The 27,876-nt window shown below is 43.6% G+C and overlaps 1 protein-coding gene across 4 annotated transcripts in view; it reads left to right on the top strand.

Annotated features, from left to right (window-relative positions):
* Nucleotides 1-27,876, top strand: part of SLC17A5 (solute carrier family 17 member 5) — a 198,939-nt gene that overhangs the window by 153,786 nt on the left and 17,277 nt on the right. For all 4 annotated transcript variants that reach the window (XR_012243890.1, XM_073626804.1, XM_073626803.1 and 1 more), the window contains exons 5-8: nucleotides 7,984-8,070; nucleotides 8,177-8,295; nucleotides 17,441-17,599; nucleotides 20,421-20,553. Coding sequence is in view for 3 of the 4 variants with exons in the window: in XM_073626804.1 (XP_073482905.1) it covers nucleotides 7,984-8,070; nucleotides 8,177-8,295; nucleotides 17,441-17,599; nucleotides 20,421-20,553 (498 nt within the window). In the remaining variant the exon portion in view is untranslated. The remainder of the gene's footprint in view (nucleotides 1-7,983; nucleotides 8,071-8,176; nucleotides 8,296-17,440; nucleotides 17,600-20,420; nucleotides 20,554-27,876) is intronic.

The raw sequence follows: 27,876 nt of genomic DNA, 5'->3' as shown, positions 1-27,876 counted from the left end.
CCTTTAAATTTTATTAAATATTAGAGTATTTATCCAGTAAGGGTCGCACTGTATTTCTCTACGGCTAAGAGTCATACAGTATTTTTGAGTGGTTACCAAGGTTAAGGCAGCAAGATTTAGAGAGTGAATGAATGTGGGGCAGAAGGAGCTCAGAATCCAGGATTACACCTAGCACCCTGGCATGCGGGGAGGGACTGATAGTTGTGCCAGTTATTTTGATGGAAAAGTCTGGGGAAGGGGCACGTGGGGGATGAAATATTATGAGCTCAGTTTTGGAAAGATTGAGTTTGAGGAAGTGGTGTGACGCCCAGACTGATATGTCAGTTAGTAAATTAGTAATACACAAGGAGATGGGGTGGGTTGAGGGGAAGAAATATAGATTTGGGTGTTGTCAGCATTGTCAGTAAATAAATGGTATTGGAAGTACACAGTACATAGATAGCCTTCTTAGAAGGCTATCTATGTACTGTATGTGTCTTTACATGCGTTTATGCACATTTTAATCGTGACCGCCCATATGTGTACAATTAGAACTGATCTTTTTTTACCGCTTGTTCAAAGTACCAGCAAGAAAATGTGGTTCCTCTGAAAAGCGATTCATGCTCAGATCGCTTTTCAGAGGCATTTGACAGGCGGTAAAGAGGCAATATGTTGCCTCCTCAGCGCTTGTTTTAACCCCCTAAATGCATCATCACTATGCTCCAACTGCGTGCAATGCACACAGTTGCGGCGTGGTTGCAGTGCAGCCCCATGCACCTAGAGGTATACTTCAAGGGTGCACTGACTGGAAAAAGATTGAGAAACACTGGCATAGAGGAACCAACCTCTCTATTTTCCCTAAACGTCTTTCAGGACAGCACTTGACAGAGTGACTCCTCCCCTTGCAAACAGGAAACACCTCTTCCACCAAAATTGGAATTGAGTCTGACTGTCGTGGGCATCAATCCTAGGCGGCGGTAAGGCAGGCGGTGGCTGTTTATTGTGGTTTTTTCTCTGGTCCACTGCCTGTTGGTTATTTCACTGCCGCCATCTTGGGGATGGCAACGGGGCTCCATCCGCCGGAAGTGAGGCATCCGGGAAGGGGGCGGCGCCCACGGAACAGGCGTACGGCGTCATTTCCGCCGGAAATCACAGAGGGAAAGGGGAGGAACGGGGCTGGTGCTTATTTAGCGGTTCCGGTCCGGCACACTGTCGCTATTGGAGTCCGGAACCAGCGTTTTTAGCCACACAACACAGCAAGCGCTCCTCGATGGAATCGTTATGGCGGCAGCGAGTGGGACAGGCACAGGCACCAGCAAGGCCCAGGTAAGGGGCAGTTGTTATACTGTCCTCCTCCTCCTTGTACTGTGGGCTCTCTCTCTCTCTCCCCCCCTCAGTGGCAGGGGCCTGTCTGGGCACATGAGGCAGTTTAGTTTTTACTGTGCACCTGTGGTGAGCATCCTTTCAAGAAAAAGGACAGGTTGTCTCACTGGGATGGTTTTTTTTTTTTTTTTTTTTTTTGTCTTATGGCAGGCCAAGAGCTCTGATCCAGTGGCAAAAAGGAAATGCCCTTCATGTAAATCCAAACTACCTGAAGGATGGAAGAAGACGTTATGTCAAGCTTGTATTGATTTGCTAGTTAAAGAAGAAGCTTCTTCCGCTTGCAGCGACTTGATTGCATCTCTTAAAAAAGAACTTGATGCGACTATCCAATCATTTCGCTCTTCGCTAGCAAACCCATCCCTGAGTCAGCCTACCAGCTCACAGTCCTCTCAAGGCTCACTTATAGTCCCGACGGTGGAGGAAGGGGGAGGAAGGAGAAAATTTACCTTCAAAATTTAAATTTTGTCTTTAGGACAGGTAGATGGCCTGTTAAAAGAAATCTATACCACACTGGGTCTGGAAGAGGAAAGAAAGGAGTTATCTCTGCATGATAAAATGTATGCAGGGCTCAGCGAGCACAAAAATCGCAATTTCCCAGTACACTCAGTTATTTCTGAGACTATTAAGAAAGAGTGGACAGAGCCAGAGAGAAAACCTTTCTTTCCCAAAGCCTTAAAAAGGCGTTTTCCTTTTGATGAAGATCCAGCGGCGGTTTGGAACAAAAGCCCCAAACTAGATGCCGCGTTTTCCCAAGTCTTGAGGTCAACAGATTTGGCTTTCGAGGAAATGGGGGTGTTAAGAGATCCCATGGATAAAAGGATGGACCAGCTACTAAAAAGGGCATGGCAATCCATCATGGGAAATCTTAAACCTGCTTTGGCAACTACGGTGATATCCAGGAATATGGAGGTCTGGTTAGATCAACTTAAGGCCCATGTCTCAGCAATTCTCGACTCTGTCTGCCGCTGTTGCATATATTTCTGATGCATCAGCAGAATCAATTAAAATGACAGCTAGATCTGCTGCCTTAGCTAACTTGGCCAGAAGGGCTCTTTGGTTGAAAACTTGGCCGGGGGACACGGCATCCAAAAACAAGCTGTGTGGGATACCGTTTCTGGGAGACTTGCTTTTTGGTCCTGACTTAGATGCAGTTCTGGATAGAACAGCTGATAAAAAGAAGTCTTTCCCTATCAAAAAGAAAAAAACAGCCAGTTAAACGTTTTTTTTCGTTCCCAAAGGGCTCAAGAACAAACCAAACCCCAGGAGAAAAGAAAAAATTGGGCATCACAGAAGGGAAAGGGAAAAGGAAATGTCCTTTTCCATCCTCCTGCAGCCTCCAGTAAAATGCAATGACTTGTGCATACCAGTGGGGGGGAAGGCTTCTAAGTTTCCTCCCCCTTTGGGCCAGCATGACAGAAAGTCAATATATTTTAGACATGCTGTCCCAAGGTTACAGGATAGTTTTCGGATCGCCCGCCAGAAAGATTCTTTGTAACAAACTTACCAAGGGATCTAACAAAGGCCCTGGCCATGAAAAACCTTTTAAAGGATCTGAGGCACCAGAAGGTAGTGATACCAGTATCCCCAGAAGAACAGGGTCAGGGCTTCTATTCACACACATTTCTGATAAGAAAACCATCCGGAAACTTCCGTCTTATCCTCAACCTAAAACCCCTGAACAAGTCAGTCCTATACAGAAAGTTTTGCATGGACTCAATTTTCACAGTCAGGAACATTCTGACAAAAGATTGTTTCATGGCATCAATCAATCTGAGGGATTCTTATCTTCGGACTGTCGCCCGCCCCTTGTATTTTTACGAAAATAATGGCGGAAGCTCTCGCCCCTCTTCGACTCCGGGGGATTGCGGTAATTCCATATCTGGACAACCTCCTTTTTTTTTGCCCCATCCAGGGAAAAGTTTCAGGAGGATCTGAACACGCAGTCATTTGGAGTCACTAGGGTGGATAGTGAATGTTTAAAAATCGAATTTCATTCCAGCTCAGCAAGTACTGTTTCTGGGTTACTTGATAAATTCGGTGGAGCAAAAGATTTTTCTCCCAGAGGAGAAAAAGATCAAGGTTCAGAGGGTAATAACGGCACTACAAACAAATCAACTGATTTCAGTCCGAAAGGTTATGTCGGCTCTGGGGACATTAACCTCTTCTATGCCAGCCATCCAATATGCAAGGCTGCATTTCAGGGCTGTCCAGAGGTTCCTTCTAAGAACATGGAACCACAGGACAGAGAGTTTGGATACGAAAATAAAGATCCCCACCAGAGTCAAACGTTCACTTTGGTGGTGGAAGAGTCAGGTGGTACTGCAAAGAGGTCTTCTTTGGTCTTTTCCAATCGGAAAAGTGGTCACAACAGACGCCAGTTTGCGAGGATAGGGGGCCCACATGGGTCAAGCCTTAGCACAGGGAACATGGTCCCAGTTCGAGGCCCAAAAATCCTCAAATTGGAGAGAGCTAAAAGCGGTTGCCCTAGCTTTAGCTTTCTTCTCTCAAGACCTCATAGGTTGCCATGTCCAGATTTTGTCGGACAATGCCACTACCATAGCCTACCTGAACAAACAGGGAGGCACAAGAAGCAGGGCTCTTCACTTACTGTCAGTAGAGATTCTGGAGTGGGCGGAGAACCACTTACTATCTCTATCCGCAGTCCATCTCAAAGGCACATTAAACAAAGTGGCGGATTATCTGAGCCGACAGAAAGTTCAGGAATCAGAGTGGAGTCTGAACAGGGAGGTATTTGCATTAATCACCAGTACTTGGGGCCTTCCGCAGGTAGACCTGTTTGCTTCAAAACAAAACACGCAGCTCCCGAATTTTTTCTCCCTTCAGAGAGACAATTGCTCTCAGGGGATAGATGCTCTGGCACATCTGTGGGATTTTCAACTAGGGTACGCTTTTCCTCCATTCCGGTTAATCCCATTAGTGTTGAGAAAAATACTGAAGGAGAGAGTATCAATAATTTTGATTACTACATATTGGCCAAAGAGAGCTTGGTTTTCCATGATTCTTCAGTTGGCAATCAAACCATGTTGGCATCTTCCACTCAGTCAGGATCTGTTGATTCAGGGGCCAGTGCATCATCTAGTTGTAGGCAGATTAAAACTCACTGCCTGGTATCTGAGGAGCAATTAATGAAAAGCAAAGGCTTTTCAGAACATTTAACTACTACGTTGCTTTCCAGAAGGAAAAAGGTAACCAGGGATATTTACGCCAAAGTATGGAAAGTCTGTTTCTTTCTCTCATTCAGAACATAGGGAGGTTAAAGACCTAGTTTCAGTGCTGGAGTTTTTGCAAAAAGGTGCAGACAAGAATCTTGCGGTCAGGACTCTTAACGTGCAGGTGGCCGCTTTGGGAGTTTATCTGGAGAGATCCTTATCTTCAGAAACTCTGATCATGAGATTTTTCAAAGCACTTTCCAGGCCTAGACCGGTCCCGGTGAGGCATTTCCCAAATTGGGATCTCTCGGTGGTTCTGCAAGCTCTCGCAAAAGAACCATTTGAGCCTTTACAGGCTATATCCCTAAAGAATTTAACTTTGAAAACTATTTTTCTGGTCGCAATTACTTCAGCAAGAAGGATCAGCCAACTGCATGCCCTATCAGTAAAAGAGCCTTTTTTGTCAGTTTTTCCTGATAGTTGTCCTTAAAGTAGATCCAGGGTTTTTGCCAAAAGTGGCAAGCTTTAGTAACAGGTCTAAGGAGATTACTCTACCAACCTTTTGTGCTAACCCTTCGGGTGAAAAGGAAGAGCAGTTTCACAACTTGAACATAAGACGTATGCTATTACATTATTTGGAAGTAACAGGAGGGTTTAGAGCTTCAGATTCATTATTTGTTCTTTTTTCTGGAAACAAAAAAGGCCAACAAGCATCAAAAGGATCATTGGCTAGATGGCTTAAGACAGCTATTTCTGTAGCCTATTCTCTAATGGGTTTATCTTCCCCGCTGGGAATTAGGGCTCATTCAACGAGAGTCCAGGCCACTACATGGGCAGAAAGAGCTGGTGCCACCCCAGATCAGATTTGTAAGGCGGCTACGTGGTCAAGCTACTTAACGTTTGTCCGTCATTACAGACTGAATCTCCTGTCAGCAGGGGATCAGGCTTTTGGCAGAAAGGTTCTGCAGGCTGTGGTCCCTCCCTAGGGGGGTAAGTCTCTGTTATCCTCTCAAGTGCTGTCCTGAAAGACGTTTAGGGAAAATTCAAGTTAGACTTACCGGTAACTTGTTTTCCAGGAGTCTTTCAGGCCAGCAGCATCCCGCCCTATTGTGTGTGTGTGTATGTGTGTATATATATATATATATATATATATATATATATGTGTATGTATGTATGTATGTATGTATGTGTATGTGTATATATATATATATATATATATATATATATATATATATATATATATATATATATATATATATATATATATATATATTATACACACTGTGACTAATCATATCTCGATTATGTGTTCCAGTTTGGGGCCGTAGGTTCTCTACTACTACTGACAATGTGTGGAAAGGAGCCTCCTTTTAAAGTTTGGTGGAAGAGGTGTTTCCTGTTTGCAAGGGGAGGAGTCACTCTCTCAAGTGCTGTCCTGAAAGATTCCTGGAAAACAAGTTACTGGTAAGTCTAACTTGAATTTTCCTCCTGCAGTCGCTAAATGCCTGTGGGAGGGAGAGGAGGAGAAGCAGGGGGAAATGGAGAGATTAGTTCCTTTTTATATGCAGCCGCCCCCTATCCAGCTTCTTTCTGCTGCCCCAACCCCCCCCCCCCCCCCCCCTTGTCCCCACAGCTCTGCAGGATTTTCCCCTCTCCCGCCAGCTGCCGCAGGGAACCTGTCAGGATGAAGCCTTTTCTGAATGGAGTCAGTGGTCTATTCATTATGGAAACATAGTAAACTGTGTGTACTGTGCTTCAAGCTCTGTACAGAGCTTGCCTGTCAATTAATTCTGTGCAGCTGAGGCTGTGTCTTCAATCTCCTTTCTCTGTCTCAAAAGTGAAACATCAGCGGCCTTTTTATACCCCTGATATTTCACCAAAGCCCCCCACGGGGCTCCTAAAAATGTTAATTTTTTTTTTTTTTTCCTTCAGCCAGCAAAAGATTCCTCCATCCTCACAAGCAAGGTGGATGGAGGAATTCCCTCTGCTGAGGCATTGTATTCTGACAGAGGAATCTCCGCTGTAAGGCCCCTTTCACACTGGGGCGGCGTCGGTGGTAAAGCGCCGCTATTGTTAGCGGCGCTTTACCGTCAGTATTCGGCCGCTAGCGGGGGGTTTTACCCCCCGCTAGCAGCCAAGAAAGGGTTAAAAACCACCGCAAAGCTCTGCAGAGGCGATTTGCCAGCGGGATAGCCGCGCTGTCCCATTGATTTCAATGGGCAGGAGCGGTGAATACACCACTCCTTCCCCGCTCCAAAGATGCTGCTGGCAGGACTTTTTTTCCCATCCTGCCTCGGGGCTTTCACACTGGAGACAAAGCAGCGGCACTTTCGGGTCGGTTTGCAGGGGCTATTATTAGCGCAATAGCACCTGCAGACCGCCCCAGTGTGAAAGGGCCCTAACAATACTCGCTGACCATCGGCTGATCAAGAAACATTTTCCATTATTGTTATTGAGAAAAAAATTTGCAGCCACCTCTATGGTAACAGGGTTAAAAGAGGGAAGTATGAGTGTTCAAGTGGACATGGAATGTTAGGTGGGGGAGATATCTGTACAGTTTAGATCTCATCACAAATTGCATCAATCTTATTTTTTTTTTAACATTTTTATTTATTGATTTTGTTCATGAAAAAACAAGTTATAGTACATAACAGAAATATATAGACGGCTACATCTCGTACCTATGTCACGTTCTTCCGTAACATTAGCCGAGCAGGGCTTATTAGTAACAACCGGGTGTCAGTGGATCCCAATTCCTCAACGGAGGAGAAAACATGTACTAGAAGTATAGCAGGTTGAGAAACGTGGACCGCACAGGGTCCAACTTCAATAAGTCATAGTGCTGTAAACAGTAAAGTTGCATTCACAATCCAATACAGCCATACACACACACACATACACATACTTGCCTACAATCACTGCAGGTGGGAAATGTCATTTAATCCTTCCCGCCCCCTTTCATCACCGTCCAGTCTACAGGAGCACTGAGCATTACCTGTGGCGCTCAACCACCCACAGACATCCCAGGCCCTTCAGACACTGCCAGTGTCATTTACACAGGAATCCGTGCATTTGTATAGCACTGATTGCTGTATAAATGACAGTGGTCCCAAAAATGTCCGATGTGTCCGCCATAATGTCGCAGTCACAATAAAAATTGCTGATCGCCGCCATTTAAAAAAAAAATTAAAACTATTAATAAAAATGCCATAAAACTATCCCCTATTTTGTAAACGCTATAACTTTTGCGCAAACCGATCAATAATCGCTTATTACGTTTTTTTTTTTTTACCAAAAATATGTAGAAGAACGGCTGCCAAGTTTGTAGCAGTCATGCCTGTGAACATCTAGACTAGAGTATGTTTGTTGACTCGTCCTATCATTCTAAACTGCATTATCATAATGCACAGTACTGGTGTTTTTTATTATATTTGATGCATTTGTCTTTCAGGGGCACAGCTTGGGACAGTTGTTTCTCTTCCCCTCTCTGGGTTAATCTGTTACTATCTGGATTGGATTTATGTGTTCTATATTTTTGGTAGGTATTGTGTGTTTTGTATATGTTGGAAATTTGAATTTTAAAAGTGACAATTTCTGCTACGATTTTTAAGCTTTTGTTTATGCTTGGTACTTTTTTCATGCAGGGACACTTGGTGTTTTTTGGTTTATATTGTGGTACCTTTTCGTTAGCAATAACCCACAAACACATCGCTCGATCTCAGATCCCGAGAAGGAGTATATCCTTTCTTCACTCAAAAATGAAGTATGTATAACATATGTGTATTCAACAATCGTAACCTTTATGTAATAGCGTGCATGGGAATTACAGATAGAATTTTACTCTTATTAAAACGTCTTCACATGTCTACTAAACGTCTTAAAGCGATTTTGTAAAGTCTCGTGTTTTTTTTTTTTTTTCTATTACAATAACAAACATGCTATACTTACCTGCTCTGTGTAGTGGTTTTGCACAGAGCAGCCCTGTTCCTCTTCTTCTCGATTCCCTGGCTAGAGCTCCTGGCCCCTCCTTCCAGTTAAGTGCCCCCACAGCAAGCAGCTTGCTATAGGGGCATCTGAGCCAAGCTGCAGCACCGTTTATCCACTCGGACACGGAGCCACGGTTTGGCCCTGCCCCTTCTCTTCCCTGATTGGCTAACTGAGTTTGATAGCAGCGGGAGCCCATGGCACTGCTGCTGTGTCTCAGCCAATCATGAGGGAGAGTCCCGGACCGCCGAGTCTCGTGGACATCGCTGGTTAGAGATGGGACTCTGATAATTATTAGGGGGCTGCTGGACACAGATGGCTTTTATCTTAATGCATAGAATGCATTAAGATATAAAAACCTTCTGACTTTACAACCACTTTAGAAGTAAATTAAATTTGTACTTTCTCCATTCATAATTGAACATGTTTCAAATATTTACCCTTCACTTTTTGTGGAATGGTACATATACTGTTAAGACAGTGGGATTGATTAACTGCAGGCCCATTCACTCCAGAATAAATTGCACTGCAGTGCACACATGCGTTGATGAGTGCTGTGTTATGAAGCCCATTCAAAAAAATGCTCTGCGACACAAAAGGACATGGTGCAGGCTATTTCTTTTCATAGCACGGCCCACAGGACACATTGCATTTTTTTTTTCTATAATCTTTTATTTAAACATAATTTTATACAAAACAAAGATGATCATAGACATATAGAGCTCCATATCATGGAAAACCATACAGCACTAACAGTTTGTCCTGAGTAACCAAAAATTATACAAAGAAAACACAAATAACGACAAAAACAGATCACATGGGATCCGCGGGTCCCTCTCTGAGGTAATACCTGTTATCAGGCCTGACAATGTAGGGGGGGGGCCATGGTAAGCTAAGAAAACACATTATAGTAAACGGTGAAGAGGAAGAGCAAAGAACCTCATAACAAAACCTTCAGTAGGTGTAAGCGCAAAGGTTTAAAATTGTTAGACACTCCCAGACCTCCCACCCGCCCCATGTGTTGAATCAGAATGTATTATTATCCACTTACTTTAAATGTGGTTCCATCCTCATAATACAACATTTTTTAGCCAAAAAATGCTGCAAGCTATCCTCCACTAATGCACGAACTACCACAATTTAATAAACTGTTATAATAGGCATTTTGAATGTGTTTTCCAGCTTCTCTAAATGGCACCAGTGCTAAATATTTTGTTGTGCTGCTATCCCCTCCTGCCACCCGAGCTTCCCCATATTTACTGATGGAGAGGAAGGGGTTTAAGGGGGTGCAAAAAAGTTAGGTTATGCATGAGTCCTGAGATTAGTAGTGCTAACAGGTGATAGGAGATGATCTTCTATAAAGGAGAAAATAGGGGTGAGTGGAAATCTGAGGAGAGCATAGGGGGAGATGTAGCATGCTCATTAAGGGTATAAAACTAAATGGTACAGGAACCCTTTTTTTTAACAGGATTACCTGTCAAGGTCACTCACTCCTTGAAAGTGGAGACAATGAGTAATTTAGGAAAACTCTGTTTTTGGAACCTAAGCTTAATTTAGTTTCACTCTCAACTATAGAAACTTTGTTATCACGCCTGTCAGAAAAGGTGAACATTTCTGAAATGTCAGCAGTGTTTGCTCTCAGATTTCTGAGGGTCTTGCTTTGACTGTCAATACATTATAAACTCAGGACTTCCTGTTTTAGGGAACAGGAAGCCTTATTCTAAATGGAAATGTACATTGAATTTAGAAGGCAAGCTCGTACACAACTTTTATTACCAGTGCTTACAGTGAAATTGACAAACTCGGTCCAGTGTCGTATTAATGCTACCAGGCAAGAGATGTGACACTATTTAAACATAATGCAAGCAGATGTTCTATATGCAGGTCAGGTCAATGCAAGCAAAAACAGAAATGGGGAATAAATATAATAAAGAGTTGTTCTTCTATCCAGTTTTTGTGGATTGTAAAGAGAAATCCATTTCACCCATATAGTCAGGTCCATAAATATTGGGACATCTACACAATTCTAATCTTTCTTTATCGTACATCATAGGACACAGAGCCTTAAGTATTTACTTAGTGGGTTATAGCTACCTTCAGGTGTTGACACTGGCACACCCAATACAGGAAGTTGAGTCCCCTATATAACCACTCCTCCTTCCAGGAGTACCTCAGTTTTTTTGCCAGTGTCTAAAGGTGTTGGCACGATTGAAGATGTGCTCTGCGGAGCTCCAGGAGGGATCCATGCTGGATTTAAAAAGCCTCTACAACCGGATCCATCCCGCCACTACGGCTCCAGGATGGTACCCGGGCCCCACATATAAGAACAAGGTTTTGCCTGTAACGCTCCTCTTTGAGGGCTGGACCCTAGGAACCAGGACTCTTTTTGGTCTTGCTACATTACCTAAAGCTGTCCTGAGGGGTGCTATACATGGTCCAAAGGAGTGGAACCCCTATTAAAATGGCCCCAGTCTTTAAGCCCGGGTTCACACCAATGCGAATTAGATGTGCGTTTCCGCACATCTAATTCGCATAGCAGGAGAATGTGACCGGCTCCCTATGCAGCCGGTTCAAAAAAATCTCCGGGGCGGCTGCGGAGCTCACTGCACAAAAACGCTGTGCGTATTTGGCTCCGTTTCAGGGCCGAATTCAGGCATAGAATCGGCCTTGATTCGTCCCTGAAAAGGGGAACAGGGACGCACAGCGCTCCTGTGCGATCTGCAGCCCATTGTAGTGTGAACCCGGGCTAAAGGTTTAAACACGCTGCCCGCCGTGATGGGTGAAGTTTGGATCTGTCTGTTTACAGCAGTATCCTGCAGCAAGGAAAAGGTAAGAGGAAAGCATAGGAACTGCAAAGTCCACCTATGACTTTTTTCTTTCAATTATATTGTAAAATGCCTCCTCTAGAGGGAGTAATAGTGTATAGACCCTGTTTAAATCTTTGCTAATACAGCGTGTGTCTCAGCAGCTGGAGGGAGGGGGGTCTCCTCTCCCCTTAAATGGGGAAACTGAGTGGATAGGGATACATGTTATGTTTAACAAGCATAAATCTGAAAAGCTGATAAAAAGGCTGTGTAAATCCCCTTCCCCTGCCTCCCCTCTGAGGTGACTCTTGCTAAAGCACAGGAAAGGGTGTGGCGCATAGACAATCAGGCTCACACCTGAAAAAGCTTAAAGCTGATACTCTATGAAACAGACAGTGTCTATCAGAGTAGCTGAAGCAAGGCTGCCACAGGACACAGAAGCGCTGGTGCACGTGAGGGGTTTACACAGGCATTTGCAGTACAGGAAAAAATGTATTGTTTAGCATTAGATCATTCTATGCCACCACTGTTTTTCCTACTATTGTTCAAGTAAATAGAACAGTTCTTAGAGTACCTTTTGATTTTTGTGCTTTGCACTATGGCTTCAAGGCTTACTACTAAGGCACCAAAACCACCCCCAGGCGCTGGGAACTCCAGACATGCCTCCACATTGTCATCCTCTCTGGAGATACCTGACATGGCAAGCCAGGGTGAGTCATTGGAAGCAATTGGTGGTGCAACTGCTTTTCACACTTCAGCCCCTGTATATGTGACTGAAGATGCATTTTTCTCTGCCCTGCAGGGCTTAGAATTAAGATTAGCGGCTTTAATCACATCCTCCATTAAAGGGGATAAGAAGCTGGCTAGATCCCTCTCTCCCACTCCAAACCCCTTACCAGGGTAACAGTGGGGACAGGATGAGGTATTGCCCTCAAACGATCGGGAAAAACAAACCGATTAGTCCTCTGCGGAGAAAACAACAGTTGAAGTTTCAGCTTCACAATCTGAGGTACAAATCCTTACGGACATGGTTCGCTCCACTTTCATGCTACCCCTAACAGAGTCAGCTGAAAGTCTGGTTTCTTCTTTGGGTTCCTTGAAACCTTCACAACCAGTGCATGCGATTCCAGTCCACACATTACCAGAGAAGCTTATTTATGCCGAATGGGATCATCCGGATAAGCATTTTTTCCCTCCAAAGAGATTCTCAGTTCTCTAGCCTATGGAGCAAAAATTCACCAAAAAAAGGAAAGTTCCAGCAGTAGATGCTGCAATTTCCAGTGTGAATAAAAGTTTAACTTGTCCAGTGGACAATGCACAAATGCTAAAGGATCCAACAGATAAAAAGTTGGAATTCCTGTTAAAATCCTCTTTTTCTTTAGCAGGTACTGTTGCTCAGCCTGCAATTGCAGCTATAGGCATCTGTCAGTCCTTAAAAGACCAGTTCACAGAGGCCCTAACAAGCTCCCTGCATAACAGGCCAGTGAGTTGGGCGATTTTGCCAAAAGCATTATGTTTTGCCATAGATGGATTCTATTCACCATAGTTTCCCATTTCATGGGGAGTGACTATTTGGCGATGATTTGGATAAATATATCCAGATAATTTCCAGTGGAAAAAGTACTCTTTTGCCAGTCAAAAGAAAGTATAAACGTCCTTCATTTAAACGGACTCTCTCTCCTGCGCCAAGCGCATCCGCGTCTAAGCAGTGGCGACGGCTTCCACCGTCAGCTTCCAGAGGAAAATCACAGGGTCAGGCTCAAAGGAAGACCTGGAGCCGCAAGACTACAAAGCAGAATACTAAAACCTCTTCATGAAGAGGCGTCTCCCCTCACCAAGGTTGGGGGAAGACTTCTGCATTTCGCAGAAGTCTGGCAGAGGGAAACTCAGGACAGATGGGCTTTCTCCACAGTGACTCTAGGATACAAACGAGTTTTGGGAGTGGCCACTCAGAAATCCCCAGGACCAGATGGTCTCCCAGTAGAAACCTATAAATATTATGGGAAAGTACTGCTCCCAGAGCTTCTTTAACTGGGCGAAAGAGGAGGGGAAACTACCTACATCAATGACCGAGGCAACGATAATAGTTCTGCATAAAGAGGGGAAAGACCCATTGGAAGCTAAGTCTTACAGACCCATTTCCCTACTTTGTTCAGATGCTAAAATCTTGGTAAAAAATATTGGCAGCTAGGCTAAATAAAATTATTTCCAGACTTGTACATCCAGACCAAACAGGTTTCATCCCTAGCAGATCAACCAGTATGAACATTTAGGAGGGTATTTCTCAATGTGCAGACACCAATGGAGAATATGGGTACAAGGGCTGTTATGTCCCTAGATGTGGTTAAAGCTTTCGATAGATTGGAGTGGGGGTATATCTGGCGAGTGTTGGGAGAATTCGGATTTGGTCCCTCATTTATTAGCTGGATTAAAATATTGTATAATGGTCCGGGTGCAAAAATTAGAGTTAACAATGATTACTCGGGCAGGATCCAACCAGAAAGGGGGACAAGACAGGGGTGTCCACTGTCACCCCGGCTCTTTGCACTTGCAATGGAGCCATTGGCCATTGCAATAAGATCAAATATAAATATGGAAGGGTTCCGGAGAGGGACTGGTGAGGAGAGAATCGCATTATATGCAGATGATGATCTCCTATTCCTGGGGGATACAGGGCAATCCCTCAGGCAGGTGATGAACATTTTCACAGAATTTGGAAGACTCTCGGGACCGACTAAATTGGGAGAATTCAGCTCTTTTGCCAGTAGACCCTATTGGGAAGCAAATACTATCAGAGATTCCCCAGCTGGAAACAGTTGAGATAATTAAATACCTAGGTATATACATAACAAAAGACCCAAATAAATACATAAATAATAACATAGTTCCCCTTTTTAGCTAAATTCAAAAGTAAAATTTGAACTATGGAGGCGTCTTCCATTATCGGTTGCAGGGAGATGCAACTTGATTAAAATGTTGTGGATGCCCAATTATTTTATTTGTTGCACAACTCTCTGATATAGGTACATAAGAAATGGTTTAAAAAACTGATATATTGTTTAGAGATCTTATATGGAAAGGAGGCCAGCCCAGGATAGGTTTACAAACCCTACAGTTACCAACAAGGGAGGGGGGGCTTGTGGTGCCGCATCCACGGAGTTATTTCCTGGCAGCCCAACTGCAGCATCTAGGAATGAGTAAAAACATAAGAGGAGGTATAAGTGGGGGATTAATAATAGTAGGGGCACCACATAAAACAGTAGTGGAGGTATTGGAGGCAAATTCTTTCATTAATAGAACCCCCACAGTAAGATTAGCCCTAAAGGTTTGGAAGGCAGTAAAGGCACTAAGTGGACTGGGTGGTGTGACAAAATATACCCCCCTCTGGAATAACAGGAACCTGCAGGAGCTGGAAACGATAGGGAAGATAAAGGAATGGGAAATAAAGGGGATAGACAGGTTGGCCCAGCTGTACGAGGGAAGTATTTTAAAAACATTTACAGCACTGAGAGAGAAATACGATATACCTAAACACTCATTTTATAAGTATTTACAAATAAGACACACTTTAAATACTCAATTTGAGAAACAGGGCCCGGTTTGGAGTAATTCACCTATTTACCAAAGAATAGGTAGTCTGGGTAGGACTGGAGGATTTATAGCAGAAATTTACCCACATATATGTGGAGGAAGTATTGAGGGCCTGGACCGGCTTAAAAGTAGGGGAAAATGGGAGGAGGATCTTGGCACAATATCGGATGAGCAGTGGAAGAGGATATTAGAGAGAGGACATCTGATATCAGTCTCATCCACACAGGTCTCATTTTTGATGTTGGTACATAGGACATATATTATACACCTAAGAGACTGAGTTCGGGTGGAGAGTAGATGCCAAGGTGCCCTAGATGTCAGGATACATATACACATATACACACAGATACACATTTGGTACATATGATCTGGAAGTGCCCAAAACTGTTCCGATACTGGTCAGGGATCCTAGATACCATAAATATGACATTCGCCATAAAGCTGGAAATGGACCCTAGACTATGTATCTTAGATCTTAGGCCAGGGGAGGGAATAGGTGGCGCGACTAGTATAACTAAAGTTAGTGATGAGGTTTCTATTTCAAGCAAGAAAATTAATAGCGCAGAGATGGCAAGCAGAGAAACCTCCCTCGGTGAGTGACTGGGCTAGAATAGTGACAGAAACAGTGTGGAAGGAAAAGGTAGTGTATACAAGGAGAGGAAATCTTAAGGAATTCGAAAAAATGTGGAAACCTTGGCTGGAGAAGATGGGATACCCCATGTAAAGTACGAAAGGAAGAGAAGGAGGGGGAAGGAAAGAGAGAGGAGCAATGAGGAAGGCCCTATTGAAATTACCATCCTCAAAGTGAGTGTGATGTAAAACATACTAGGATAAAGTATGGGAGTGGGAGGGGGGAGGGATAAAGTAGAAAATTAACTGAGGCGTTAAAGGAGATAACGGTAAATTTTGAGTAAATTGTCTTATTATAGTTTGTGTGATATATATTTATAAAAATGTATTTTGTATAAGTATGAAGAAAATAAATAAAGATTATGTAAACTAAAAAAAAGAGTTTCGGGAGTTTCCACCATCTCACTTTCTGAGATCAAATGTTCCCAAGGTTCCAGGGAAAAGACAATTCCTGTTTCAAGCATTAGACCGATTATTGACTCAAGGGGTAATCCTACAGATCCCCACAGAAAGAACAAGGTTTAGGTTTCTATTCAAACCTGTTTACGGTACCAAAACCGAATGGAGATGTCAGGCCCATTCTGGATCTAAAAAATCTAAATCGGTTCCTAAACAATTTGCTCATTTCGAATGGAGTCGATCAGGTCAGTGGTCTCCATCCTACAAGGCGGAGAACTTCTGGCGTCCATCGACATCAGGGAGGCATATCTGCATGTCCCTATATTTCCCGCACACCAAAGGTTTTTGCGATTCGAAGTGGAACAACGGCACTTTTAGTTCGCAGCCTTACCCTTCGGGCTAGCCACAGTCACGAAAATACTGGCCCCATCTCTAGCCAGGTTGAGGGCACAGGGGATAAAGGTGTTTGAGTACCTAGATGATCTATTGTTAATAGACCAGTCAGTGACTCGCTTAAGGCAAAGCGTACGCATTACAACCAGTTACCTGGAAAGTCTCGGTTAGATCCTCAACCTAGAGAAGTCTTCCTTAAAACCAGTAAGAAGGCTGGATTACTTAGGCCTGATCATAGATACAGCCCAGAAAAGGGTGTTCTTGCCTCCAGCAAAGATCAGCTCCATACAAGAGCTGGTACGGATGATCAGGTCAAAAGCAAATCCTTCAAATCGCCTTTGCATGAGGTTGTTAGGAAAGATGGTAGCTTCATTCGAAGCAGTCCCCTATGCCCAGTTCCATCCAAGACTGTTGCGAAACAGAATCCTCTCTGCTTGGAACAAGACGATCCAAGCTTTGGACTTGCCAATGCGGCAGTCCCCAAGAGTGTCTCAAAGCCTCAGTTGGTGGTTACGAAGCCAGAATTTGCTGAAGGGGAAATCCTTCAGACCAATAATCTGGAAAGTAGTAACGACAGATGCCAGCCTCTCAGGCTGGGGAGCGGTACTAGAGGAGACAACTGTCCAGGGACAGTGGTCAAAACCCGAAAGAGCCCTGCCCAGCAACATCCTAGAGATTCGTGCATCTGGCTCTGAAAACCTGGACCTCCAGGTTAAAGAATTGTCCAGTCCGGATTCAATCCGACAATGCCATGGCTTTGGCCTATATCAATCACTAAGGAAGCACCAAGAGTCTCTCAGCTCACAGAGAGGTGAACCATATCCTAAAGGCTGTGATGATGAGTAATTTTAGAAATCAGAACATCTTGAAACATCTCTCTGCGAGTTTGCTCCTTTTTATTTGTGTGTTTGATTATTTGGTTGTTTGCATATGTCTTACCACCTGTTTCTTTTGGGGAGACATCTGAACATTTAAAACCACCCTTATTGCTGAATTCTTAACTTCAGAGCATACTGTCAGTTTGAAAAGTGGCATAGTAATTTCTGTGCACATACATGCACAGTTTTTGCTTGTATTAATCTCGTCTGGTTTTTGTTTTCCTTCCAGCTTTCCAAGAACAAAGATGTTCCTGTCTGTGCAATGCTAAAATCATTACCTCTGTGGGCTATTATTGTTGCTCATTTTTCTTATAACTGGACATTTTACACTTTGCTTACTTTATTACCTACATATATGAAGGAGATTCTGCGTTTTAATACACAGGAAGTAAGTGAATATTTTATTACAACATAACCTTTAACTTTTTAGAATATGTATTTGAAAGTCATTATTATTTATAAACCAATGTTCTCAGAATACTAAATGGCCAAACACTATTCAGTGTTGTTCATATGCAATGCTTCCAAGTATACAAAGTTTTATTAGGCATCAGATTTCAATTCTAATCTGCATGGTTGTTGTGTTTCGCAAATACACTTTTATTAATGATTATTCAGGTCAGTTCAGCAGCTGTTTTACCTATGCATAATTTCATTTGGTTTATGTAAGAGGTTTGTGGGTCTGATTTTGAAATGGGGTTATTAACAATGTAGCGAGGGCAGAAAGCGTAGAGAATATCTTTTTTTTTTTTATTATTTTGAGGCTTATTTTACTAGGTATAAAAAAGGAAAAGGTAAGTGGGACTTTAAATGAAGCATATGTAATGACATGCCTCCATCTCTGTATCAGGAAATTGAAGTGGGGAAGTTTGGGACTTTATATGAGGCAAGTGACAGACAATTGGGTAAAAAATGTATAAATGTGTTTATTGTCATAAACGGTTAACATAGCACATTGCAGTAGGTACATGTAAAATAAAAATTTCAAATATATATATATACACATACACATACACATATATACACACATACATACACACACACACACACACACACACACACAGCATGAATACATTTCATATTCATATATATATATATATATATATATATATACACATAGATGATGAAGCAGCACATTCCAGTTAACGATAATGTAGGATATTAAATGCTCTGTGTTATGGAGTTAAGGATAATGGGTAAATCTGTGGAATAATCTGTACGAACAATAATGTATTAAAAACATGGCTGCATCCTATAATTCTCTACGCATTTATTGGTTAAAATCCACTTCCTTAGGAGCAGATACATCAACATGTATGGGGCTAGAATTCAATGACATGGTATTGCAGCACAGGGGCCGCTAGAATTGTCTGTCTGAGCTAAGGTAGTGAAACCCGCATGCGGAACAGACTCACACAAAATGTCTCCAAAGGCTAGAGAGATTCATATGTACTGAATAGTAGTAGGAATAACTCCAAAGATATCGAAGTATAAGACAAAGAAAAAAATGGTGTTGCATGAACTATCATGCATATTTCCCAAAGGAAGCAGAAAAACAGTGAAAGAAAAAGAGTTGGTGCATGAACAGAAATGGTAATTTTACTAGATATGGGTTTTTAACTCTCTAGAATTTCATCGCACAGAGGTTGCTTTAAATCAGAGGTCAGCAACCTTTAGATCGCGATCTACCAGTAGATCGTGGACAGGTGACTGGTAGATTGCGGTCTGGGCTTGCTGGCCTGCCATTCCAGAGCATCAAACAGAGTGCAATACAGAGGGACTACTTGTAAAGTTAGAGCTGTTGAAGGAAGCAAGAGCCGCATTAGCCAATGCCTCCTCTGTAGTGCTGACTCCTGTCCCATGCGGAGTGATACCAGCTGTACTCCACCTCTTATCCTGGCTATTGGTCTCCAGAGTGGTGCCAGCAGCAGGAAGAAGAGATCTTCAGGTCAGTGTGAAGCAATACACTGGGCATATTAGTATAGGGCTGCTTTCACACTGATGTGCTGTGGTTTACCCACACTGAGGGTGCAGTGTAGTGTACCTGCAGCTGTCCTGCGGGTTTGCTATGCTTAGCAATAGACTTCTATTATATCCTGCTGTTTTACCACCCCCCAACTTTACGTGTGAATGAGCCCTAAGGGTGCGGCTGCTGAAAGCAAGGGCTCTTTCACAATTGCAGCACAAATGCTGCTCCTCTAAAAAGCAATCTGAGTGTGTGCTGATAGGTGGTGAGGAGGCGATATGTTGCTTTCTTGCCACCTGAATTAAACCCATTATTGCCGTGCAATGCACGCATTTGCGACACAGTAGTGCTGCTTTTAGAGGATTAAATCAGATGTGAGAAGGCGACACTGTGCCCTATGATCTTTAACTTCTCCCGTCATGTTTAGGTAGATCTCCACCTCTTTAAGGTTGCCTACCCCTGCTTTAAATGATGTCTCCATCCAAATCTACCGATTTACTTATAATGAGGGCCGATGAGTACATTTTGTGTAAAGTCCTGGTTTGAAGGTCTAATACACTGTCAGTACGCACAATCCAAATATTGACCAGTTCAGCAAGAATCGGCCGACATTCAGACAGTGTGTACAGCTGCCTGTCCAACAGAAGCCAGTCTCACAGCCAGCTTCTGTCCAACGGTCTTGCTGGAAAACCAGCATCCGGCCAGCAGCCAATCCACATTTACAGCTACTGGCATTGAACACTGATCAGTGTCTTCTCCGGGGGGGGGGGGGTTGGTGCCCCCCGTTAGAATACAATAGCACAGTGGGGGAGATCGGCACACCAACATCGCTTGTGTTGGTACGGTCATCTGTCTGTTATTTTTCGTTCAGCCTGCTGGATTGAATGAAAAAAAAAAGTGTGAGTACCCAGCTTTACTGGCCCTTTGCTTTTAATGTGGCTGTACCTGTATGTGTTGAGGATCGTTTTACCCTTTGGGGCTTACAATATATACTGTAGAAACACAGTAATGAGATGAGCATAAAAGCATTGCTGAAGCAGCTCCCCTAACTTATTTACAATGAAACACTAAAGGGAATAGTAAATAGTGTTACTTGCATGTATAATCAGGTATAGGAAGTTTTGCTCCCACACAAGAATATATAATGTGACACATACAATGCATGGATTTTTCTGGTTGTGCTTGCTATGTAAATGACCCCAACATTGCTATCACTAACCATGACACACATGTCTATTTTCAGAATGGATTCCTCTCTGCACTTCCTTACTTTGGATGTTGGCTTTGTATGGTCCTTACCGGTTATATTGCAGACTTCATGAGAGAGAGGTTGAACTTTTCAACTGTAGCAGTGCGAAAAACTTTTAATACATTAGGTAAAAGGAACTTTTTTTTTTTTAAGTGTTATTAAACCTTTTGAGGTGAAAAAACTAATCTAACAGCACACCTCATATAATTTCTTGTTTACTGTGTTACTAAGTGCAAGCTTACCAAACAGCAAGCAAGATAGGCTTGTGACCTCAAACCCGGCCCGGGCCTCTATTCCAAAAACAGGCAAATGGCTCTGAATCCAATGCTGGTGATAAGGACAGAGCAGGTATCCCAGGGGAGTTTAACATTCACCAGATGACAGATAATCGCCAGACTCTCCTGAGCCAAGGACCTCCGACAGGCAGTCATAAAAAAACCCAGATAGAAAAAACTCGCCATAGTGTTATACCATCAAAGAGATTTAATAGAAAATATAAAATATATTGCATGTCACCGCGTACTAGCGTCTCTATTGGACGGGCGTCCTGCATAGCCGTCCGGCTTCTATTGCTGTTTTGTTTTTAATTCATTGTAAGTGCAATATATTTTATATTTTCTATTAAATAGAAGCTTGCACTTCTTATGGTGGTCACTTTTTGGATACGGCGGTGGTCTGTCAAGGAATCATTTCAATATATTTATGAACTTACACAATTTATCAACATTTTTTGACCATTTATTGACTTATAATCTTTGAACCACAATATTAGTTTTTATTGAACACTTTATTCAATATTTGGTAGATATTTATATATTTTTTTTTTAAGTCTTTCTTGTTCAATATATATTTATATATTTTTTATCAGTATTTTTTATCTAATTTTTTATCAGTATATATTTTCACAATCAAGGTTTTTTGTTTAATTTTGATGAAGTGATGTATTTATTAATGTCTAATGGTGATGGTAATGATATAACATCAATTTCTTTCTCGAACATCACGGAACACAGAGCCTCAGTAATTACTGATGGGTTATATAGGTATCACTAGGTATTGGACACTGGTCACACCCTAAACAGGAAGTTCAACCCCCTATATAATCCCTCCCCTTGCAGGGATACCTCAGTTCTTACACCAGTGTCTTAGGTGATGGACGTGTAAAGATGTCCTGTACTGAGCTCCAAAGGGATTATCCTATATCCTATATTGGGCAAGCCAAGCGAACCGGATCCATTTCTAGGCCGAATTGGATGGTACCCAGGCCTCGTGTCCAAAGAAACGAGGTTTTACCTGTACCGCTTCTCTTTTTAGAGAGCTGGACCCCGCATATCAGAAAATGGTTTTCTATCCTTATTTCTGGCCGGGTGCTTTACAGGCCAGAACTGTGGATCCCCCTATTCGTAGGGGGCCCCGGTCTCTGAAGGTTTTTTCAAACGGAGCCCACCGTGAGAGGTGAAGATTGGGTCTGTATAACAGAACCCTGCGGCTGGATAAGGTAAGAGGAGATTCCACAGAATTTTTTAATTCTAGTAGGTTTTCTCCTTTAAAGTAATTGCATGCTATGTCTATTGTCGCCACCGGGGGCTGCCAAGAGCACATACCTTCTCAGGCTGATGTCGGTCTCAGTGTTTCCATGCTGCACAAGCTCCTCCGGCCGGCTTAGGTAGGATGGGATGGGAGGCTCGCCTTAGGGATATCTCCCCCCAGACTAGGGGGAGGCCGCAGGGGGTCTGTGAGGCGGTTATGCACCGCTAGCGTTGGAAGCGCGCGTTTTTCAAAAAACGAAGGGGGGGGGGCGGTAGAGGGGGGGCGGGGCGTCAGCACAGCGTCCTCAGACGCCCACACAGGCCGGCTGCATGGCTGGTAAAGGCACACTTTACAGGTGCACTAAGCCTTGGGGGGGACACAGAGATGACAGTCGCATGTAAGGTGGGACACAGGCATTCCCCTGGGCAGCATTTACTAAAGAAACACCAGACTGGGCATTTGGTAGCAGGGCTTTTAGCCGGACTACATCGCTCAGCAGTCAGTGTTCATTTTGTGATACCTCCACCTTGTTGCTTTGCACTATGGGTAGAAGAGGTTCAAATACCCCAAGAACCAGAGACTCTAGGGGATCTCGTTCAGGTTCTGAGGACTCCCTTTCTGCGGCACCTTCCCCCCCTTAGGGGCCAGGGACGGATAGCCAGGGAGAGCAGTTGGGGTCAGGGGCTACACTTGCTCCTGGCACTTCAGCCCTTGTATACATTACTAAGGAGGTTTTTTTCCTCAAACCATTAAGGATTTAGAGGAAAGATTAAGGGCCGTAATTGCATCTTCACTCAGTGGAAGAAAACGCACTAGGTCTTCCCCTGTTACCCGGGACCCTCAGGAGAAGGAGCTCTGGGATAGGGGAGAAGAATCCCTTTCAGAGGATCGGGATGGGACGGATGATTCCTTCTCTGAGGAATCAAGTGGAGAAGGGCCCTCTGCAGCTTCTCAGGATGAGAAAGTCTGAGTACAGATCCTTGCTGGATTGGTCCGCTCCACATTTAAAGTATCTGAATCAGTTAAAGAACCCTCTATTTCTTTGGGGTCACTGAAGCCTCCTCAAACAGCACATGCTTTTCCTGTTCATAATTTACTTGAAAAAGCTCATTTATTCTGAGTGGGATCACCCAGATAAACGTTTTTTCCGCCTGGAAAAGGGTTTTCAACACCTTATCCTATGGAAGAAATGTTTATAAAGATGTGAGGGATACCGGCCGTTGTTGCCGCCATTTCCTCTCTAGTCTGACTTGTCCTGTAGACAATGCTCAGAGGCTCAGGGATCCTGTGGATTTCCATTTCATGGTGCAAGGTTGTTTGGAGAAGACTTGGATAATTATATTCAAAGGTTCTCTAGTGGGAGAGCACTCTCTTACCTGTTAAGAAGAGAAGTATGCGTCCCTCTTTCAAACGGACTCTTTTCCCCCCAGTGCCAGGGACATCAGCCTCTAGGCAGTCGCGACAGCCTTCTCCGTCTGGGTCAAGAAACAAGAGTCAAACCCCAGAGACAAAGAAGTCCTGGGGGGAGAAGCCTGCTAGACAGGACTCTAAGGCCTCTTTATGAGGATCCGTGTGGCATATCTAGCCCTAAAGGCCTGGACTCTCAGGCTACAGGGTTGCCCATTGATGCAGACTAAACAGGGAAAGTGATTCACCGCTCAGGTAGACCTGCTTCCAGGTGTGTGTTAGTAAATCCTTCAGGGGAGGGGAGTCCCAGGTGCTGGCTAAATGCAAATTGAAGCAAGGTTTGAAACAGGAAAGTCTGGATGCCGCACACCGGATAAAGTTGAAAAATCTTCTTTATTGTAAAACTTGGATCATCAAAAATACAAAGACACTCAGGCAGATGGTACAGACGCATCTGACGCGTTTCACACTCTAATTTGAGTGCTTACTCATAGCTAAGTAAGCACTCAAATTAGAGTGCGAAACGCGTCGGCTGCGTCTGTACCATCTGCCTGAGTGTCTTTGTATTTTTGATGATCCAAGTTTTACAATAAAGAAGATTTTTCAACTTTATCCGGTGTGCGGCATCCAGACTTTGCTGTTTCAAACCTTACAGGGTTGCCCAGTCAGGATCCAGTCCGACAATGCCACAGCAGTGGCTTATATCAAATTTGTGGCAGGGACAAAGATCCTCTTGTATACGGGACAGATGCGGTGGTGATTCTGTGGCATCGGTTCTCACTGTTTTCTGCATTCCCGCATATTCTACTACTGCCACAATTCCTTCGCAGGATCAGGCAGGAAGGCCTGTACTTCTAGTAGCCCCCGCTTGGCCCAGGATTCCATCCTGCTTTACAAACGTTAAAATTGACGGTGTGGCTATTGGAAACCCAGGTTCTGAAGTCCGGTGATATCTACCTTGATCAATGCAAGGAAGCCAGCTTCCAGAGTAATTTATCATAGAGTCTGGAAAGCTTATGTATCCTGGTGTGAATCCAGGGGTTGGCATCCCAGAAAATATGAGGTAGAATTCTTGGTTTAGCAAAAAATGGGGGGTAAAAAGTCCTTGAATCCACACTCACCAAAGTAGCAAACAGCAAATGGAGTACCAGCCGATTCGTCAATATGTGACGGGATACCTGCCCTAAAAGCAATGGCACTATATCAACAACAGAAAGAGGAGACAAGGGAGTCCCCAGAAAGCAAAAAAGGGGAATGGTCAACTACGGCTTATGGTACAAAAATGCAAAAAGGCTTTATTAAGGGTAGGGGGGGTGGGGGTATTTACATATACAAAAAATTCCAAATATATGTAGGATAAACAATGTATCTAAATAACACAGTCCGTCTCACTACACTAAACCAAAATTAAAAACCATGCTGCAACATTGATGAATAAAACTGCAGAGCGTGCCTGCAGGCCAAAAACGCATGCAGTGTCCATTTGAATCCAAAGAAAAAAGTATTGCACCAAACATTACATGGAGTAAGCTACTGATGGGATATCAAGTCTTATGTGGTCTAGTATTAACTGTGCATCAGATTGAGCAGTACTGAGAAAAAAAACAAAAAAAAAAACAAAAAAAAAAACAAAAAAAAAACCCACATATATCCACATAGACAGGACCTTACATAGCTGAATTAGGTGGGGTTTTTTAAAAAAAACCTCTATTAGAAGGAAATCCTCCACAAGCAGCTTCCAACCTCAGTGCACTAAATGTGTGTTTACACCAGTTGTTTTGGAAATGGAAAGACCAGCGTTCCTGTTACTAGGTATGTCCAGTGCACAAACACTATTTCCTCAATGCAGCATAAAAGGAGCAAAGGACAAACCACTCCAAAGAAAGGGCTTAGTCTCTTTTCCAATCTAGACCAGGATGATATTTTCACAGTTCATCAGTTTCAAGTGTGTCAATCCATGCAGGAGGGTGAATGGCAAACAGATGCAAAGACTATTGATAAGCAGGTAAGGAGGGAAAGAGAAACTGCCCATTGGGCTCTCACCTCTTTCAAGTACTGGGGATGTCCTCAGACTCTGCTGTCTTGCTGTTTGGCATGGAGCGGCTCACAGTCAGTTCAGAGCAACATTCAGTGTGTAGTCACAGCACACCATTCTCCTCAATAGTAGACACTGCAGACTGTGTGATCACATGACCGGTCACATGGTTAGGAAGAGACCAGGAACCAGGAACTTTGCATTCAATTGCTGATGCGGAATTAGCTTGTGAAGTATGGTGCTGTATGCAAATCACAGGGAAACCCTTTTACATTGCTGGAAAAGGAAGCATGTTGAAGGCCTGCTGACAAGCCCTGCAGGGGCTGCGTTGACGTTTCGTACGCCTCCGCGTAATTCTTCAGAATTCTTGGTTTCTACAATTGGGAATAGAAATGAAGCTGGCCTTGAGTACCATTAACCTCCCTGGCGGTATGATTCTTTCGGATTTTAGGTGCTGAAAGCGGTACAATTATTTTGCATGGAAATTTGGCGTTTTATATTGTAGGTCTGTAAATCTTAACAATAACACACTTAAATCTGTCCAAACCAGAGTCTAGTAGATATCCCGGGTATGATAAAGTTTGAAACACAAAAACATAAATTATAATATAATAAATAAAAATAAATAAGTGTAAGGCTGACCGCAGGTCAGCCTGTTATTGTAGGAGGAGTCAGGCTGCATAAAGCCTGCCCTCCTTCTTCTCCTTGCTTGTGGTCGTAGGATCTCGTGTGCGTCTGACGTCACTTCCGGGTTTCAGTTTTAACAGGAAGATGTGCGGCTGCAAGGAGCGAATCTCCCTATTTCAGCGGCGGAGTTACAGGTTTGGGGAAGGGGGCCACCGCTCGCTGTGACCACTCTCCCTCATGCGGCGCTGCAGACTCGGAGCGGCGCGGGCAGCCCTCTGGGTTCCGGCCTCCATCGTGGGCGGCCGTGCTGGTGTCCGCACGTGCACGCTCGCCTCTGTCCTCCTCGCGCGGCTTGTCTCTGGCTGGTGAGAGGCGGTATGTACGCTGCGGGAGGCTCTTGGTCGCTCTCGGGGCGCTCTCTCTCTCTCTCCCTTCCTCCTCGCCGGGGACCTGTTGCTGGGGCTGCCTCTGGCCTCGCCCCCTCCTCTGCTCTGTGTCGGTGGTGTCTGGGGTTCCTCGCTTTGCAGTTCCTCCTGGGGGGGGGGCTGCCAGTGTGTGCTGTGTGCTGCACATCGCTGTCGTCCAGGCGCGTGATCGTCCTCCCCTCCCCCCCCAGATCATCACCTCCAGCTAACTTTGATTGTTGTTGACCATTTGTGTCCCCTACTACGGGATTCTCTTCACTTCCTGTCTGCGGCAGGGGGTCACTGGTGGTTGCATGGGCTGGCGCTCCCCATTCACCCTTGTTCTGGTGATGGTGCGGAGTGTGGAATCATGCCTCCTACTGATCGGTTGCGGTTTCGTATGCATTTCATGGTTTCTTGCTATTTGCGATTTCCCTTTCATTTTTGCGCTTTCTTTCAATTTGCGGTTTCTTATGCATGTTGCAGTTTTGCAGGTGTTTTTTTTTTTGGTTCTCGTGCATTTTGCGGGTTTGCTCATGCATTTTGCGGTTTTCTCATGAATTTTGCGGTTTTCCCATGCGTTTTTCGGTTTCCTCATGTATTTTACGGTTTCTCACGCATTTTACGGTTCTCATACAATTTACGGTTTCTCATGTTTTTTCATGGTTTCATGCAGGACGGTTTCATGAGAATTTACGGTAACGCATGTGTAAGCACAGGGTTCAGGGGATAATTCAGGCTGGGGGGTTGGCAGGACACTTGCTCGTTGCCTGTCCTCTCATTATTTTCTGTGAGGGTCCTTTGGGGTATGTAATTTACAATTTCTCATGTAATTTTGGTTTCTCATGCGATTCACAGTTCTCATGGGTTTCTCATGCATTTTACGATTTATATTTACGGTTTCTCATGTATTTTATGGTTTCATGCGATTTACGATTTCTCTTTTAGGCACGATTTCTCATGCATTTATCGATTTACATGCGATTTACGATTTCTTATTCATTTCTACGGTTCCATGCTATTTACGATTCACATGCATGTTTAGTTTCGCATACAATTACGATTCTCATGCATTTTACGGTTATCGTGCATTTTACGGTTTCTTATGCGGGTTATGGTTTCTCATATAATTTATGGGTTCTCATGCATTTTACAGTTTTCATGCTTTTTACGGTTTCAGTAAAATTTACGGTTTCTTGTGCTTTTTACGGTTTCTCAGGTTTTTACGGTTTTTATGCATTTTACGGTTTCTCATGCATTTTACACGTTTTAAGGCATTTCACGGTTTATAAATAATGGTTTCTTATGCATATTTTTCAATCTCTCATGCTTTGTTATGGTCAATTTACATTTTCTTATGCAATTTATGTTTCTCATGTTATTTACGATTCTCATCATGCAATTTACGTTTCTCATGTAATTTACGTTCTCATGTAATTTACGGTGT

Source organism: Aquarana catesbeiana, linkage group LG04 (genome assembly GCF_042186555.1).
Source record: "Aquarana catesbeiana isolate 2022-GZ linkage group LG04, ASM4218655v1, whole genome shotgun sequence".
Taxonomy (NCBI): Eukaryota; Metazoa; Chordata; class Amphibia; order Anura; family Ranidae; genus Aquarana; species Aquarana catesbeiana.
This window is presented reverse-complemented; position numbering and strand designations above follow the sequence as displayed.